Source organism: Muscardinus avellanarius (genome assembly GCF_963383645.1).
Source record: "Muscardinus avellanarius genome assembly, chromosome: 2".
Classification (NCBI taxonomy): domain Eukaryota; kingdom Metazoa; phylum Chordata; class Mammalia; order Rodentia; family Gliridae; genus Muscardinus; species Muscardinus avellanarius.
Window position 1 is genome coordinate 76441314 of NC_137787.1, and position 17298 is coordinate 76458611.

The following is a 17298-nucleotide window of genomic DNA, read 5'->3' on the forward strand; positions in this document are numbered from 1 at the left end:
AATTATTTCTGATGGGAGTACGTGGCAGTGAAGAATACCACGGCTGCTAGTGTAGCCAGTGCCCCTGCCCGCAGAGGCAGGCCTCTCAAGCTTTACTGACAATTGCTTTTGATTATTATAAGAAGAGTTTTGCCCTCACAAATCCCTGCCAGGATCTTTGGGACACCTTAAAATGTTCACTGGCCACATTTTTAGAACCTCTGCATTAAATCTATCATGTTTTAAGAGAAATCCCTCTTCTTAAAAATAAATTAAAAAACTGTAGCCACGTATATTTCTTAACCTGGTTACTAATTGTTCATGGTTCTTTGCCTACTCAACTTACTGAGAAGTGTCTAAGCGGAGCTTGGTGGCATAGGCCCACAATCCCTGTACTTGGAAGGCTAACACAGGAGAATCTCAAGTTTGAGGTCAGCCAGAGCAATTTAGTGAGGCTCTCAACAACTTATTGAGACGCTGTTTCAAAATTAAAACAGAGCTGGTATTATGGCTTCAGAGATAACAATGCCCCTGGGTTCAATGCCCAGGACCAAACACTACACACATACAAAAAAAAAAAAAAAAAAAAAAAAGTCTATCCTCACCAATTCTGTTTCCTTATCATTTATCCATAACTCAACTCTTTACCTTCACTCTGTTCCTTAAACAGCCCTACTAACCACATTTTTTTTCATTTTCTTTCTTCCTTCCTTCCTTTCTTTCTTTCTTTCTTTCTTTCTTTCTTTCTTTCTTTTTTTTTTTTTGGTGGTACTGGGGTTCCTGGAAGCCCTTCTACCTCCAGGCTACACTCCCAGACCTATTTTTACATTTTTATTTGGAAACAGGGTCTCCTAAGCCAGCACGCATGGCTGGCTTCGAACCTGCGCGATCCTCCTGTCTCTGCCTCCCAAGCGCGGGGATTACAAGCATGCGCCACTACGCCCGGCCCTTTTTTTTTTTTTTCATTTTTAAAAATAGCACACCCCCAGCTGGGCGTGGTGGTTGTAATCCTAGTACTTGGGAGGCTGAGACAGGGGGATGGTGGTTCTTGGCTAGCCTCAGCTACTTAGTGAGGCCCTCTGCAACTTGGTGAGACTCAGTTTCAAAATAACGAATAAAAAATAGAGCTGGGGTGTAGCTCAGAGGTAGAATGCCCCTGGGTTCCATCCCCAGTATGGAAAAAAATTAGCATACCCCCTTTTTTATTTTCCTGCAGATATCTGACCTTGTAAACCCTGTCCGGCAAGGGAGAAGTAACAGTCATCATAAAAGTCATAAGAAGGAAACAGCCCTGGCTACCAGGATGCTGTGGTCTCAAGGGTTTCCTTCGCTCCTCTTGCTAGTGCTTCTTCCACCTCTTACTCACAGCTTGTAAATAAAGCACCATTTCTTGGTTCTCTTCTCTCAAAAGGGACAAGATCTCTTTCCCTAGTCTAACTTACCTCTTCCTCTTAGCTCTAAGTGAATGACTGCCCAGTTTACATGCTGAGCTCGCTCTTCGGGCCTCCTTTGACTTTCCGCCTGTTGGCTGGACCCTTTTGCCTAGACTTCCTACATGTCAACATGCCTGCAAGTGAGCACACCTCAGACGCTGGGCTTCCTCTTCTCCAGTGTCTCTAACACAGCCCCATGAAGTTGAGGTGGTTGCCTTTGTTTCTTATGGCTCCTAGGTCCATGTAACCTCAATTGCTTTCCCATTCAGAACCTCTTCTTTCCTAACTTGATCTAATTTGAGACTCTATTCTCTAACTTAACTACTGAATTAAAAAAAAAATCATTCTACTTGATCCTGGTCTCTTCCTGTTCCCTTCTGTCCTACTTTGTTTCCAGGATCTATGGTCTAAATATTTATGTGTGCCTCCCCACCCCAAATTAATTAATTAATTAAATTTTTTTGGTATTGAAGAGTGAACCTAGGGAATTCTACCTCCAAGTTATACCTCTAAACCAATTTTATTTATTATTTTGAAATAGGATCTTTCTAGGTTGCTAAGAGTCTCACTAAGTTGCTGAGGCTGTCCTTGAACCTGCAATCTTTGTGTCTCAGCATCCCAAGTACTGGGATTATAGGTGCATGCTACTGGCATCTACCCCAAATTTATATGTTAAAATCCTAACCCACAGTGTTATGGGATTAGAAGGTAGGCCCTTGTGTATGCCCTCATGAATGGGATTTGTGCCGTTGATAAAAGCAAAAGTTTATGATGCCTTCCATCATGTGAGGTTTTAGGAATAAAACACCTATCCATGAACCAGAAGGCTGGCTCTCAATAGACCTGGAATCTGTAGCACCTTAAATTTTTTTTACTTCTCAGCCTCTTGTACTATGAGAAACCAATTTCTGTTACCTTTTTAAAGTTTTTAAAATTGGTGCATTGTACCAATTTCTGTTATCTATAAATAATTCATGGTATTTTTGTTATAGCAGCCTGAATGGACTAAGACACCAAGTAAACTTTAAGGCATGGCACCAATGAAATCTTTCCCAGGCTAAGAATCTCCACCTGCTGAATTTCCAATTCATCACACAGCTTGGATTGGTCCACATTAGTTCCTCCTTTGAATTATAGTTGATCTACAAATAGATCTTGAATCCTCTACCAGACACTAAGGTTCAGCGAAGAAAGAATCTTTGCTTGATCACCCATCCTTTTTTTTCTTTTTCTTCTTTTTTTTTGGTGGTACTGGGGTTCCTGGAAGCCCTTCTACCTCCGGGCTACACTCCCAGACCTATTTTTACATTTTTATTTGGAAACAGGGTCTCCTAAGCCAGCGTGCGCGGCTGGCTTTGAACCTGTGCGATCCTCCTGTCTCTGCCTCCCAAGTGCAGGGATTACAAGCGTGCGCCACCACGCCCGGCATGATCACCCATCTTAAATAGCATCTAGCATAGTGCCTTGCACAGCTTAGGAGTTTAATATTCACTGAAAGAAGTGAAGACTGAATGGACACACTACCTCTAGTCTCTTTTCCACTGAACATATACCAGGCACATCCACGTTTCAACTTCCACAATTAGTTGAATGGTACATCACCATTCCAAAGATGAAAATTCAAGATAAAGCAGGACCAAAGTTACCTCTTAGGAAAGGAAGGAAAATATGAACAGAGGAAATGCACAGATATATTTCTTAAACTAGGTAGTGGGTAGATAAATGTCCTATTCTTTCCTCTTCCTTAGTTCTCTATATCTCTTTGACTATCTCAAATAGTAATAAAAAAAAACCTAAGGCATCAATACAAATATTTACTTATACATTTATCTACAAGAGCCCTTCTTCCCAAATAAGATAGTTTTGCACTTATTCTTTTGTTTCAAATATCAATTTTATTTGCTAACCAGACTACCAGAAAAAAGTTTCATCATATTTTGAGATTGATCTTCACTGAACAATGACTCATGGTACTAAGAACTTTCTCACCCTTCCCTATCAAGTTTGCTCAAGTAGCTGATGACCCATTAAAGAAAACCTATATGAATTACAGTTGTCTATAATTAAAAAAATAAAGCTGTGAGTCCTATTATAATTTAATAATCCTCTCTTAAACTGGGTAAGATTAGAGGTAAGGTGGAGGTTATTGTTTTAGAGAGAAACAGCATTTTCAATATGTTGGTTTAGTGGCAGGAAGCTTATTTATTAAGAACCTAGTCTATGTGACACAATTTACTAGGACCATTTTAAAAGAAAGTGGATTTGTATTGTTTGGGACTTATTAAGGCACTCTTTGTGAGAGTAGAAAATACTGTTTCAAAAATATGTAAAAATATTGAATAAGAGAGAATGTTTTTCCCTAAAGATGTTACACATTCCAAGTGAATGTAGACCTTAATAAACAGGTTCTTGGCTTACCCAAAAATGTTTATCTGATTGAACTCACTTCCCAGATGGGTAAAATACATAAATTACATATCAGTAGAAATGCCGATACATTAATAAATAAGTGCTCGTGGGTTTTGTTTTATTTTGACATAAATTTTAGAGAGCTAAGCTTCATGGCCACCAAAGCAAAAGAGAGGAAGCATAGTCTGGAAAGAGTATTTCAAACACTTAGGATTAACTTGCTATTTTACACATCTATGTGAAGTTTCAAAGGCTTTTCACAAGGTGCTGTTTTTAGTAGACTTTGTAGGCTAGTGAACACTGACATGTTATCCTTTACAGCACCTGGAAGCGTCATAAAGACTTGTGTAAGAATGCCTAAAGGAAGTATGGGAAACAGAAGATAAAATTTTAAGGTGAAACTTAGGCAACGATGTTGCTATACATCTGTAGCTAATACTCAGGCTCAATAGTTTTAATTTGCTCAAGCCTCTTCTTTAGGTTCAATGCCCTGTCCATAACACTTACACTTTAAAACAGCAGTCTTAACTTCACTGAAATACAAAAGATCCTATGAAGGTTACAAAACACCTCACCCTTTGCTAATGGTCAAGTTCAGTTCTGTTAGGCAATCGCCTTTCATCAACTGAAAGAAGAGTATCTGCTGGGTTTGTATCTATACTGTGCCTATCTTTACACAGGACCAAGTGCCCACAAATGTGAACCACACCCTTCTCCCACACTTACAATTAAAGCAAGACTGTACCCTATTTCTTAATGGTAGCCAAAATGGAAACCTCTGGTCCCATAGTTGCCTCCCATGACTGCTGTGATCGTGGTCCCCACGGAGCCAGCCAAAGCTGAATCAGAGAGCTCAGGTTCAACAGTAAGCACAAGGTGCAAGTTTTGGCCATTCCAGAGAGACCAATGGCTGCTCTTGAATTCAGCTCGGCTCACAGCCAAGCCCAAATATGCGTCCTCTTGCCAAGAAAGGTGGCCTGGGGAGAGGGGAGCAAAGTTGACAATGGAAACTATTTATAACCCCCTTCCTTAGTCCAATAAAAACCCTAAACCTCTCCCCCAATCTCACATCACGAGAACCCTACACAGATCCCCAACGATGGAGGAAGAGGTTACACAGGGAGTCAGGGCCTGTCAAGTGCTAATGGCATAAACACTGTGTACTACAAAGCCTGGCAGGTGGGGTTGAGGGGCGAGAGTGACAGACTTAATCTGAAATGGGCAGAGAGCTAAGTAAATTTGATGACTGGTATTCACTTCAGAGGAATAAGTTTTGGTTTTCCTTCAACTCATACACAACGGAAATGAGCGAGAACAGGCCACCTGCTCATGTGAATTCATGACCAAGAGAGAACTCCTGCCTTAGTCCACACCTGTCCAGCCAGACACCACAGTGGGTTCTCCACCTTCACCACACACATCCAGCCACGCCCTGCTCAGCCCGAATCCTTCGGCAGGTGTCTCTTCAACCACGCAACAGGGTGCCTGGCCAGAAACCGCAAGGATGGACTTCCACATGCAGGGATGCCTGCCACAACAGCCTCCACCCATCCCAAACGTCCCCATTTCAGCTCCCGCGATCCGCCCTCTTGACTCATTTCTGGCCGTTTCTGTGCCTCCACTCCACTCTACTTTCTGACCATGTGCTATTTCCTGCCATGGACCGACAGAAACACAAATGCGTGCACGATAGTTACAACATAAAGGGGCTGCCTCCCCCAAACAACAAGACTGAGGAGGGTACCTGGTATTCCAAAGTGGAAACATGACAGTTTTCTTTCTTAAGTTCTCTTTCAGCATTACCAAATAAACTTGCATCCACACTAGGGGGAAAATTAGCTTTTATAAATAGACCCAAATCCTTAACCTCATGTTTCTATAAAAAAAAAACAAGTCCAAGAGACCTAAAATAAAGGCTACAGAGTTGTGAACTAGGCACTCCCCTGAAAAGAAAAAAACAAACAGATAAATTATTAAATTGATTTAAAAAAAAAAAGAACTGCAGGGCATGGCAGCACAAACCTATAATCTCAGCAACTTGGGAGGCTGAAGCTAGAGGATCACAAGTTTGAGGTCAGTCTGGGCAACTTAGTGAGACCATGTATCAAAATAAAAGGGCAGGGATGGAGCATCCCTGGGTTCAATCACCAGTACTAAAAATAATACAAAATAAGGCACTATTAATGAATTTGCTACATGCTACGTGTTTATACTATCCGTTCCACTTATGTTTGAATTTAGAAAAAACAAAAACACAATCAAATCAAAACAAACATAAAAACCCAAAACCAAAATACAAAATGGTTCTGATCAATTTTTTATTTTTTGGGGGGTCCCAATTTCAACCTTCTCCAAAAGAAAAACTTTAGATATTTAAAAAATAGGCTTTCCAAAGTTACCAAATCCCCTTAAGAAAGCTATTATAAGCTTTGTCTAGTGAAAGTTTCAGCCTTTCATTCAAAACCTGTTGTTGAATATTCTCAAGTGGTAAGTATTAAAAAAAAAAATCCTGCCATCCAGGCGCTGACTTTACTTGTCCCCAAACCTATGTCTGTCAGAATCTTAAAGGGAAAAAGACCCATCCCTTAAGCAATGCAAACATGCCCACTCAACTATCCCTGCCCCCAAGTCTTTGATCCCAAGAATTTACATGAGCTAAAGAGATCTCTGTAAACTGCCTGAAGTAAAAATCCTCCCAAGTACATTCAGCTCAGGTAAGCAGCCCAGTGCTCAGAAACAGAGAATGCCATCAGGTACAATCTTTAGGGGAGGAGGAAGAAATCACTGAAAACACATTCTTACCATTCTCACTTGGCTCTGTGGGCTTGGACACTTCTCTGAACGGGATTATTACTGTGTCTCCAGGCACCCTGGGGCTTTCCACATACTTGGGCTTCCTGACCGGACCTGTAGCAGGAAAGATCTGAGTGTGGCTAATTTTTTCCAGATGCAAACAAAGCTTCAGAATGCAGTGTGTGTCCTTGCAAGGACTTGAATGCAGTTAAAAGGAGAGCTGGCCCCCTCCCTTGAACACACAGTCAGTTCAGTGCAGATGGGGGAATGTCCAGCCCAGGCTGCCAGAGGAGAAAAGGGTGAGCTCAGTTTGGAGAATGTAAACTCGGGGGAGGGGGGAAGCTGGTCATCTGCTGTGAAGTCTCTACAGCTGTCCTCACTGTGTATAAAGTAGGTGACTCTGACATGTCCAAACCCAGACGGCTTATGGCGAAGGACACTTTTTAAAAATATCATTTTCCTCTTAACTGGGATAAAGATGATTTGGTTGCTCGGTATCTCCAAAGTTGGGAGGCAACAGCCTGTAATATCAACATGCTCTGAGTGGCCAGTGAGCGGGGCATCTTATCAGGCTAGTGACACAAGGTAACTGTGCAGGGGCTGCTGACTTGCTTTCTTGGCAGCTGCCTCTAAACAGGCATGGCAGTCAGCTCAGGGACACCCGGGGGGAACGAGTCCTATCTCCCTCTCCCAACTCCAGCTTCCCAGAAAATCTGGTGTTCTTGATCAGACTGGACGGAACCCTCAGACTTGCTACTGCTAGAAATGGACAGTGGTGTGGCCACTTTGGAAATTAGTTTGGCAGTTGCCCCCAAGGTTAAACACCCATGGTTAAACATAGGCTGGAAAAGTTACCATATGGCCAGCAATTCTCCTTTGTGAATATGTGTTCACACAAAAACCTGAGATACATATTTTCATTATAGCATTCTTTGTAATAACCCATCAACCAATAAAACAAAATGTGGTGTAGCAGCCAGGCATGGAGGTGCGTGTCTGTTATCCCAATACTTGGGAGGCGGAGACAGGTGGACAGGTTTGAGGCCGGACTTAGCAACTTAGTGAGACTCTGAGCAACCTAGAAATACCCTTTTTCAAAACATAAACAGATTAAGTAAGTCAGTCAGTCAGTCAGTCTGAGGGTGTAAGCTCAAAAATAGAATGCCCCTGAGTTGCCAGGCGTGGTAGCGCGCGCTTGGGAGGCAGAGGCAGGAGGATCGCGCAGGTTCAAAGCCAGCTGTGCGCGCTGGCTTAGGAGACCCTGTTTCCAAATAAAAATGTAAAAATAGGTCTGGGAGTGTAGCCCGGAGGTAGAAGGGCTTCCAGGAACCCCAGTACCACCACCACAAAAAAAAAGAATGCCCCTGAGTTCAATTCCTGGTAACCCCCCCCCCCCCGCCGCCACCAAAAAAAAGGTGGTATGGCCACACACTGGAACATGGCTGGGAAATAAAGGAAATGAAGCACCAATTCATGCTTCGACAGTGAAAACATTATGCTAACTACAAGAAGCCAGTCACAAAAGACCACGTACTATAGGATTCCATTCACCTGTGACACCCAGAACAGACAGATCTATAGACACAAAAGCTCTGCGCGGTTGCCAGGGGCTGAGGGTACGCAAGCTCGGGGTGATGACTAAGGAAATTTTTGGGGAGTAATAAAATGTTTTAAAATTAGGTTGTGGTGACCCTTTATACAATTTTGTGAACATATTAAAAACTTTCAAGGCATAATCTTTAAGTGGGTACTGTACACTTTAAATGTTCTATGAAATATATCTGAATAAAAGCAGCTTAGTAAATAAAGTGACTGCCTAATTCTATCCATGCCTATCAAATATCACGTTCTGTTTTGGTCCAGAACCACCCATTTGGTCCATACATTGGTGGTTGCCTTAGAGTCTTAACAAGGCCACAGAGACAGAAATATTTTGCATCAGTAAGAGGTGTGGTGGAAGGCGCTCCAAACAGGGCCCTGCACCTCTGCCCCTGCGCAGCCCTGAGCCACCGCCCTGAGGCCCCAGCTCTGGTCCCACCCGGCAGGCCAAAGGATGATACAGGTGGACTCTGCCATCTTTCCACGTAAAATGTCTTACACATCTGAGAGATTCTCTTCAAAATATGGTTTATGGTGAGAGATGCTGCCATCTAAAGGTTTACTGCAAAAACATCTATGCTACTAGAAAAACAATCCAATTCCCAACCCGTAATAAATGTACTGCAACTTAAAATAGGCTATTATCAAAGAAGCTGTTTTACAAATAAGGATGTGATTTTGAACTTCAGAAACCATGATTTTTATATGACTAGTATAGTATTTAATCACATGGCTATCTTCATAATTTATTTATTTAACCCTGTCAGAGAGTAATTTATGTGTGTGTGTGGTGCAAGGGAATGAACCCAGGGGCATTCTACCTCTGAGCTACACCCCCACCCTGATTTTTTATTTTTTATTTTTAAACAGGATCTCACTAAGTTGCAGAAGGCCTCACTAAGTAGCTGAGGCTGGCCGCGAACCCGGATCCCCCTGTCTCAGCCTCCCAAGTCAGGACGTTAAGAGCCGGAGACTCAGAGTAGAACAGACCTAGGGTCAAATACCATACCCCTCTCCTCAGTCTTCCCTAATTCGGGCCTTTGTATGTTCTGGGATTACAAGCATGCGCCACGATGCCCAGCTGAGAGAAAAAATTTTTAAAAGATTAATGGAATAGTAATAATAGGGGGAGGAGGAAAACAGTTTCACAGCCTCATTGGAGAAGGGAGACTATACAACAGTACCTGGGTGTTATCTACAGCACGCACATATTCACATAGAAATATGCATGGGGGAAGGGCTAAAGCATTTGCTATGGAAGCAGCGGAGACTAGGAAGGTGGGCTGCACAGGGCACACACACAAAACCAGGACAAACACAGGGACTTTGGGTATGCTTTTGGTTCCCTGAGGTAAAACGGATCACTGGCATCCTTTCCTTCTTCATCTAATCTTCTCTATTTAAAGGATGTAGGGAAGGTAAAGCCCTATGGTCTGATGATTCCTACCTGCCCAAACCAGTAGCTCAACAGATACTGCACGGTTCACCTTAACTCTTTAGGGTACAGTACCAAAGAGTCAAAGATATCTATTCCCAGGCTCCAATCTACTCCCCAGTGTGTTCTTCAAAAATATCCTCTTACGGTAAGTACTTTCTTAAAGTGTGGGCAGTTTCATATGAACATGCAATGTTTAATATGAATGGCTGGACCACAGAACCCAGTGTCATCCTGAACCTTCGGAAGGCAGCCTTTACCATTAGTTTAATCTTCTGTAATGGTTCTGCTAGAAAGGAAAGGCTACGAAATATTCAATGCTAAGGAGTCAGGATGTTGAGAGCCAGAGACTCGGAGTAGAACAGACCTCGGGTCAAATACCATACCCGTCCTCAATCTTCCCTAATCCGGGCCTTTGTATGTCCTGGAGCTAAAAGAGGATCATGTGAGACTCCAGGGACAAGAGAAAAACCCACAAAAGCAGAGATCAGGCCGATCCGGTCCCCCGGCAGTGAACAATAATGCTGGCCATGCAGGGAGAGCTAGGATATACCAAGGAGAGTAAAACTTGTACTCAGCACTCTCACAAGGCAAAGCGCTTACAGACACACATTCATTCGTTCCTAATAACTTTGAGAGAAAGACACAATTTCACCCATTTGTAGGTCAGGAAAGTGAAGTTCAAATAAGTTCAACAACTTGCTCAAGGCCATCCATGGTAAAGCAGGAAGAATTCAAACCCTGGTCTATACAGCCTTGAAGCCCATGCCCTGAACCATCACGTGGCACTTGTCACACTGCAAAAGCTTGTAACACTAGATCAAACATACATACAAATCTAGAGAAGACCAAGGACTGGGCCTTCACCACCCAGCCATCCGGACCTCAGCTGCATAGGAAGCAAATCTTTTCTTCACCCTGCTTGTCTTAGATCTCCCCCACCTTGTACTAGGAGCTGAAATATTATGAAGTGAATATAAGCCACTGCTCTCCAACGTGACCCTTTTATTTAAATTGCTTTTCACGAACAACTGAACCTCAAACGCTGTAAAACAAGATAAATTTATAGCCACACAGGTTTTATTTGCCCCCCGAATGCTCATTAGAGAATCTGTGTGCACTTTCTATTAAACAGAGCAGATGAACACTCTCTTGCCTCCACTCCCTTCTGAAACATCATTAAAGTTGCAGTAAAAGGGTTTCAGAGAGACTGGTGGGGAAAGGGGACAACCGCAGGCAAGAGCCAGACTTCTGAAAGTCGGAAACAGATGGCAAGGAGTGCAGACCTGAGCAGAGCACAGTAGGCGAGTGCTAGCCAGGCGCAGGAGGCCGAGACAGGAGGGTTGCAGGTTAGACGCCACCACACGTATTGTAACCTAGTGAGATTCTCTTTGAAAATAAAAAAGGGCTGGCAGTGTAGGTCAGTGGTGGAATGCCCTGGGTTCAGTTCCCAGCACCATATGGAAAGGGTGAGTGCAGAGGGTCAGCCCAGGCCACACAGCCACCAGACTGCTCTGAAGGCAGGGGCCTGAGGGAGGCTCAGATCTGCAGCATGAGTCAAAATCTGTGTTAGGAAGAGTCAGAACCCCAGGGTCCCTTCCCAAGCCAGGATCATTTCCTCACCATCCTGAGGGCTGAGTTTATTCTTCACAAAGGCTGGATTTTAAGCCCCTTAAGATTCAAAAGCTAAACTGAAACAACAAGACTAACAAAAATTGTGTGTTAATGGGTTCTCCCATTACTTGTATGCCCCCCCTCCCACCCTAGTCATGGGAACGCTGACAGCCGAGCTTGCATGCCAACTTAGGATAGAGACTGGAGGATTCCCCGCTAGAGAAATACTGCAAGAGAAAAAAAAAACCTATGAATAATCATAGCTGGAGACCACCCCCCAAAAAATGGCAGACCCGACAACCATGCTATAGCACCGCCTGCCCTCCACACACACCCTGCAGTCAGCTTTTTAGTACATTTTACTTCTATGCAAATAAGGAGCCAGAGCTCTCCAGATAGACTCTACTAGGAAAGGCCCTACATGGAAGAACGTGACCGAAAGAGGTTCAAAAAGGAATACCGAGGATCAGGGAAAAGAGGCAGCTTACTTCCACAGAGAAAAGTGACCGTGTATTTACTGCACACGGGCACAGCCAGCGTGACAAGGGGCATTCGGGGGCCCCAGTGAGGTCAGCGGAGAGGCCACCCCAGCCCGGGACCATCACCACCGCCCAGGCACTGATCGTACACCTAAATGGCCATGTACTAAACCCCAGTGACACTGATCTCCATGCCATCCACGTGATAAAACGGCCATAAATCGAGGAGCCACATCACTTATCAACAGAGATCAAGCCTGAAAAGCCTTCTCCCCCAAGTTCCCTACTCAGGGAAAACCACTGCTAACATCCTTCCAGGATTTTGTTGTTGTTGTTGTTTAAGAGAAAATATCCCACATTCCCCAGCAAAGGTTACTTGAAAGTAAAATAACCCCCCTTACATAAACCAAGAGTTACAAGGCTATCCCTCCTAAATTAGCTCAGTGGTAGAGCACTTACCTAGCACATGCAAGTCCCTGAGTTCCATCCTTAGCACCACAAATAAAAGCTTGGTTTCCAAATTAGCCAGGATGTGATAGTGTAGAATGCAGGAGCATGGTATTCCTGTTATTAGCTTTTATTTTTTCAGATCTGAGGATGGAACCCAGGGGCATTTGACCTCCAAGCTACACCTATTTTTTTATTCTTTATTTTAAAGATTCTTTAATTCATTATTGCCCCATTTTTTATTCTTTATTTCAAAACAGGGCCTAAGTTGCAGAGGACCTCACTAAAGTAGCTGAGGCTGTCCGCAGATTGTGATCTTCCTGTCTCAGCCTCCCAAATGCTGGGATTGATTATAAGCACGAGTCACCAGGACCAGCTATTAGCTATGTTTTAATGAATTCTTCTTCTCCTTCTTCTTCTTTTGCAGTGCCAGTGATTTAACCCAGAGCCTCATGCATACTAGACAAGTACTCTACTGCTGAGCTAAAACCCCAGCCCACTAGCTGCGTTTCAAGGCAAAGACCTTTTAATTACAAGACCGTCAGGCACGGGGCTGAGCCAATGGGTTTCCCTGGGTCTCTCCCAGGCAGCTGACCCACTGTGAGGCTGCAACAAGCAGCTCTCCCTTACACAGGCTCCCTGGGGGGGTCTTTCAACACTACATGAATGAGCTAGGACCTCACACCATAGTCCAGTAGAAAGGGGACACCGAGGCCAGGTGTGGAGGCCAGGTGTGGTGGTGCATGCTTATAATCTTAGTACTTGGGAGGGTGAGATAGGAGGATGATAGGTTCGTGGCCAGCCTCAGCTACTTAGTGAGGCTCTCTGCAACTTAGTGAGATCCTGTTTCAAAATAAAGAATAAAAAATAGAGCTGGGGGTGTATCTCAGAGCTAGAAGGCCCCTGGGTTTAATCTCCAGTTCTACAAAATAAAAAAGGGGGGGATGACACTGGAGGAAGGCCACACCTCTTCTGTGTGATCACCAAAGGGTCCAGTGGCCCTGGTTGAAGTCTTATCCAGAATATAAGTCTTAAGATAAAAGGAATTGTTCTTGACTATAAATTAAACCTACTTCATCTGACTCCAGATCCCTTGTTTCATCGCAAGTCCCCTAAGCCCCCACTCCCAATTCTCCACTAGGTGATACAGGGGAAGGGTGAGGGACTCTCAAAGTTAAAACTCAAAGGAAGCTGGGCGTGGTGGCGCACACTTGTAATCCCCGCGCTTGGGAGGCGGAGACAGGAGGATGGCACAGGTTCGAAGCCAGCCCAGCTGGCTTAAGAGAGAGACCCAGTTTCCAAATAAAAAAGTATAAAAATAGGTCTGGGTAGCCTGGAAGTAGAATGGTTTCCAGAAACCCCAGTACCACCCCCAAAATAAAAATAAAAACTCAAACAAGAAATGTGTCCCAAGGAGGTTAAACAGCCATCAGCTTGCAGATACCAAGAGGCAGTGGGCAAGGAAACAGCTGTTGCCACTTTTTTCAGTGACATAGAGGGGCCTCCTGTCAGTCTAGAAAAAAGGGGCCAGAGCTGCCCTTAATCACCCACCGCAACCTTGAAGACACGTGCTCCCGTTCAGCATTCTGCCTCGGCGTAAATCTCCACATATACTCTTCCCAGAGGCCAGTTTTCTTACTCTTTTTGACATTTTAATCACACAGCAATTCTGCTGCTTAGAAAATGCCATATAAGGAATATTTTTTAAAAGGAGATGTTAGAAACACACCAAACTGGGCTTTATCTCCAGGCAGTGTAAGAGAGAAGGGCAGGGGTTACTTTTCATTTCCGAGCGTTTCAGTTAAAAATAATTATATATATGGCAATATTTGGGACGTAGAACACCTGAGGCTACTTATTGCATTTAAAGTAGATGTTACATTTTTCATACCATCTACAGACTATCAACAGTGACGCTTTGCATTATCAATCATTTTTAGAATTTTTTTTTTTTTAGTATCTTCAATGTTCACAGAAAATATTTCTGTCAATTTTATGTAGTCTAGGTTTTCATTTCAGATCAGGAAATGTTCACAAGATGGGGGGGGGGAAGGAAACGAGTAAGAATTTTAGGAGGGGGGCATCTTTACCTCTGAAAAACATGTCACTTAATAGCCAATTCCAAATGGTAAACCATGATAAACTAGCACATTACAGTCGTGTGTGTGTGTGTGTGTGTGTGTGTGTGTGTGTGTGTGTGTGTGTGTGTCTAGGATTAAACTCAGGACCTTGTACACCAGCTCTTTTCACTTTATTTTGAGATGAGGTCTCACTAAATTGCCCAGGGTGGTTTTGAACTTGTGGTTCACTTGCAGCAGCCTCCAGAGTAACTGGGATTAGAGTTACAAATTACAGTCCACCACACTGGCTTCAGTTTGGGATTTTTAGCGCAAGACAGCCAGACAGAGCTTCTAAAGTCTGACCCCTGTACCTGAGAAGAGAATGAGTGGCAGGGAGGAGAAAGAGAAGACATACAATTTGGGACTGATAAAGAAAGATTCAGCCTAATTGAGGTTGGAGAGCTGGTGACTTGGAAGGATTCATTCTGAGGGAAAGAGGAGCAGGGACTGAACGGTGGGTTGACCCAGTTGGGAAGACTTGGCCGAAAGAGAACAACTTCAAGCACGGTATGGTGTCCATCACTTGAGTTTCCAAGTCCAATATAAAAGGCACGGAAGAAGAGCGAGAGAGGTAGGACCTGGAGGGAAGTGCTCAAGAGTTGTGTGCATGGAGTACCTATCACTCTATACCTCAGTATGATATATAATTACAATGCACCAAATAAAAGTATATAAAAAATAAAGAGGAGGAAGCAGGGGAAGCCTATAAATAGCCCAAAATGTTCCTCAAGATATCTCTCTACTCTAGGGAATGACACAAGGTAGCACCAGGCCTCAGCCCCCAATGCCTGGGGTCCTGGGTGCTGATGCATGCGTAGGAAAGATGCCCCCAGAAGATACATCATCAGAGACTACCAGAGGCCTTCAGAAGCACTTGCACAATGGCCTGGGCTCTTTGGTAAGGAGAGAAGGGCAAGAAGTTAGTGCACAGTAGAAACTACTAAGACCTCATCCACACTGCAAAACAGGTAAGGTCTGGGAAAATAAGACATGTTCTAGGGAACTAGAAAACAGGAGGTGAAAGGAAAAGGCTCTGTCATCTGATGCCACTCTCAACAAGTCTGCTTTTACTAATTTCCAAAACCTTGTTTTAAGGAGTCCACTCGGGAGGAATGAGCTGCCCTTATGCATTCACAGGATGCACAACACAGGTGAGGGTACAAGCGTGTGCTAAAATACAGTCTTCAGCCCAGTGGGGAAGCCGCACATCACTGGAGCCACGCTCCTCTTGAGAAGACTGTTAGAACAAATGTAAAAAAAAGACCTCCAAGTCTGTTCATTGCATGTTTATGGTGTTATGGGTGCAATAAACTCCTGTATAACAAAATCTGAGTCATTTTTCTATTTTTTTCCAATGCACTTTTATGTCCTATATGGCACCTAAATTGTTTATATATATTAATTATGCATTAATATTTATATTATATTAATAGTAATTTTATATATTTTACACGTTAATAGTTATATATTAATTATTTTACATACTAATTATGCATTGATATTTATATATTAATTATGCATTAGTTCACTTATTTATTTACTTTACAAATATCTTTTGTCACATTTGCTGTGTGCCAGATATGAGTGAGACCCACAGACATAACCCAGACCTCCTGAAGGTCTCTGTGGATAAGGTAAAAGATTTAATGCAAGTGAATTTTATCCCCAAACACCTCCATATATGTATGTTAGGTGGCTTTAATCTACAACCTAAAGGCAATTAATTATTTTAATCTGGAATATCGATTGTAGGAGTAATTTGCTTTTTATCAAAATACCACACTCAAGAGCTGTTGCTACAAGCCAGTAAGCCCATTGTCCTTACCCTCAACTAATAGGTTATATTAATTATCATACCTTAGGTCAGAAATGGGCTTTCACATTAAATTGCTGATTTTGCTAATTAATAATATCATTGTTGAAGATTTGTTTTCAGTGGTACAATTCATGCCGTCTGTGGAAGGTAAGGGGAGCGGTGGTCAGAAATGTCAAAGATGCTCTGGCGTTTGTATGGCTGGGGTATAAAAATCTGGCAGGCCTTCACAACTGTAGGGCTATGAGTAAGCATGGTGCCCTTGCTTGCTAAGTAAAGGAGTGGGGCCAGCTGCTGTTTCCAGAGAATTCTGAGGTCCCTGACACAAAAGAATCCTGCCTGTTTGCAATCTGAGGATGTCCCTCTATAATTCCCACCCCTTCGATATGGAATCAAAAAACCTCTTGGCACTGCTGTGAAGGGATTCTGCAAATGGAATTAAGAGTTAGTTACCAAGTAGTTGATCTTAAGAATTTTCAGGCTGTTCCCAGTGTAATCACCTTTGACTCTAAAAAGCCTAAGTCAGGCAGAAGAGAGAGAGAGACGGCAGAGGGAGGGGCGGCAGAGAGATTCAAATGGCAAGAATTGGCAGCCTTGGCCTCCTGTTCACACCTGATACCTGACACCTTGTAGGCTTTGAGCATGAAGGAAGGGAGACACAAACAGGAAGCAGGCTGCCCCTCAAAGTTGATTTGGACCTCAATCCTATAGCCCCATCCACTTAGACGACTGGTTTCCTCCACCACACCTTCAAAAAGGCAACCGTGCTTTCACCTCGACTGTGGCCTGTGGCGTTCAGAGGGCCTGCTGCGCCACACTGCGATGACGCTCTTGTAAACTGGTACTTTTGTAGTCATTTCTCAGGGTAGCATTAGAATCCTAATGCGCCACCTATGAAGCCTTGTCTCACACACTGCAGGTAAACACGGAATGCAGGTGCTGCGAGCGCTCACCCCTGACAAGGCCAGAGCGGGGCCTCCCCAGGCTGCTGGGCAGGCTGTGTGGCTGTGGGTGGCAAATCTACACTTAGGCAGAACTCCAACTGAGCACTGTTCCCATTCGGACTTGGTAGTGAGTTTAGTAGGAGGAAATCTCTAGCTCGGACCTCCTTTCTTAGTAGCAATTTTACTTTTTCATAAAGAATCTAATCTCTGAAACTGGTTTCATTATGTTTTTA

The 17298-nt window shown here is 43.5% G+C and overlaps 1 protein-coding gene across 4 annotated transcripts in view; it reads right to left on the minus strand.

Annotated features, from left to right (window-relative positions):
* Positions 1 to 17298, minus strand: part of TANC1 (tetratricopeptide repeat, ankyrin repeat and coiled-coil containing 1) — a gene marked incomplete at both ends in the record, with an annotated part of 266865 nt that overhangs the window by 87530 nt on the left and 162037 nt on the right. For 3 of the 4 annotated variants that reach the window (XM_080688764.1, XM_080688763.1, XM_080688765.1), the window contains one exon: positions 6624 to 6728. The exons of the other annotated variant lie outside the window; for it this stretch is intronic. In XM_080688764.1, the coding sequence (XP_080544890.1) occupies positions 6624 to 6728 (105 nt within the window). The remainder of the gene's footprint in view (positions 1 to 6623; positions 6729 to 17298) is intronic. 4 annotated transcript variants of the gene reach the window in all.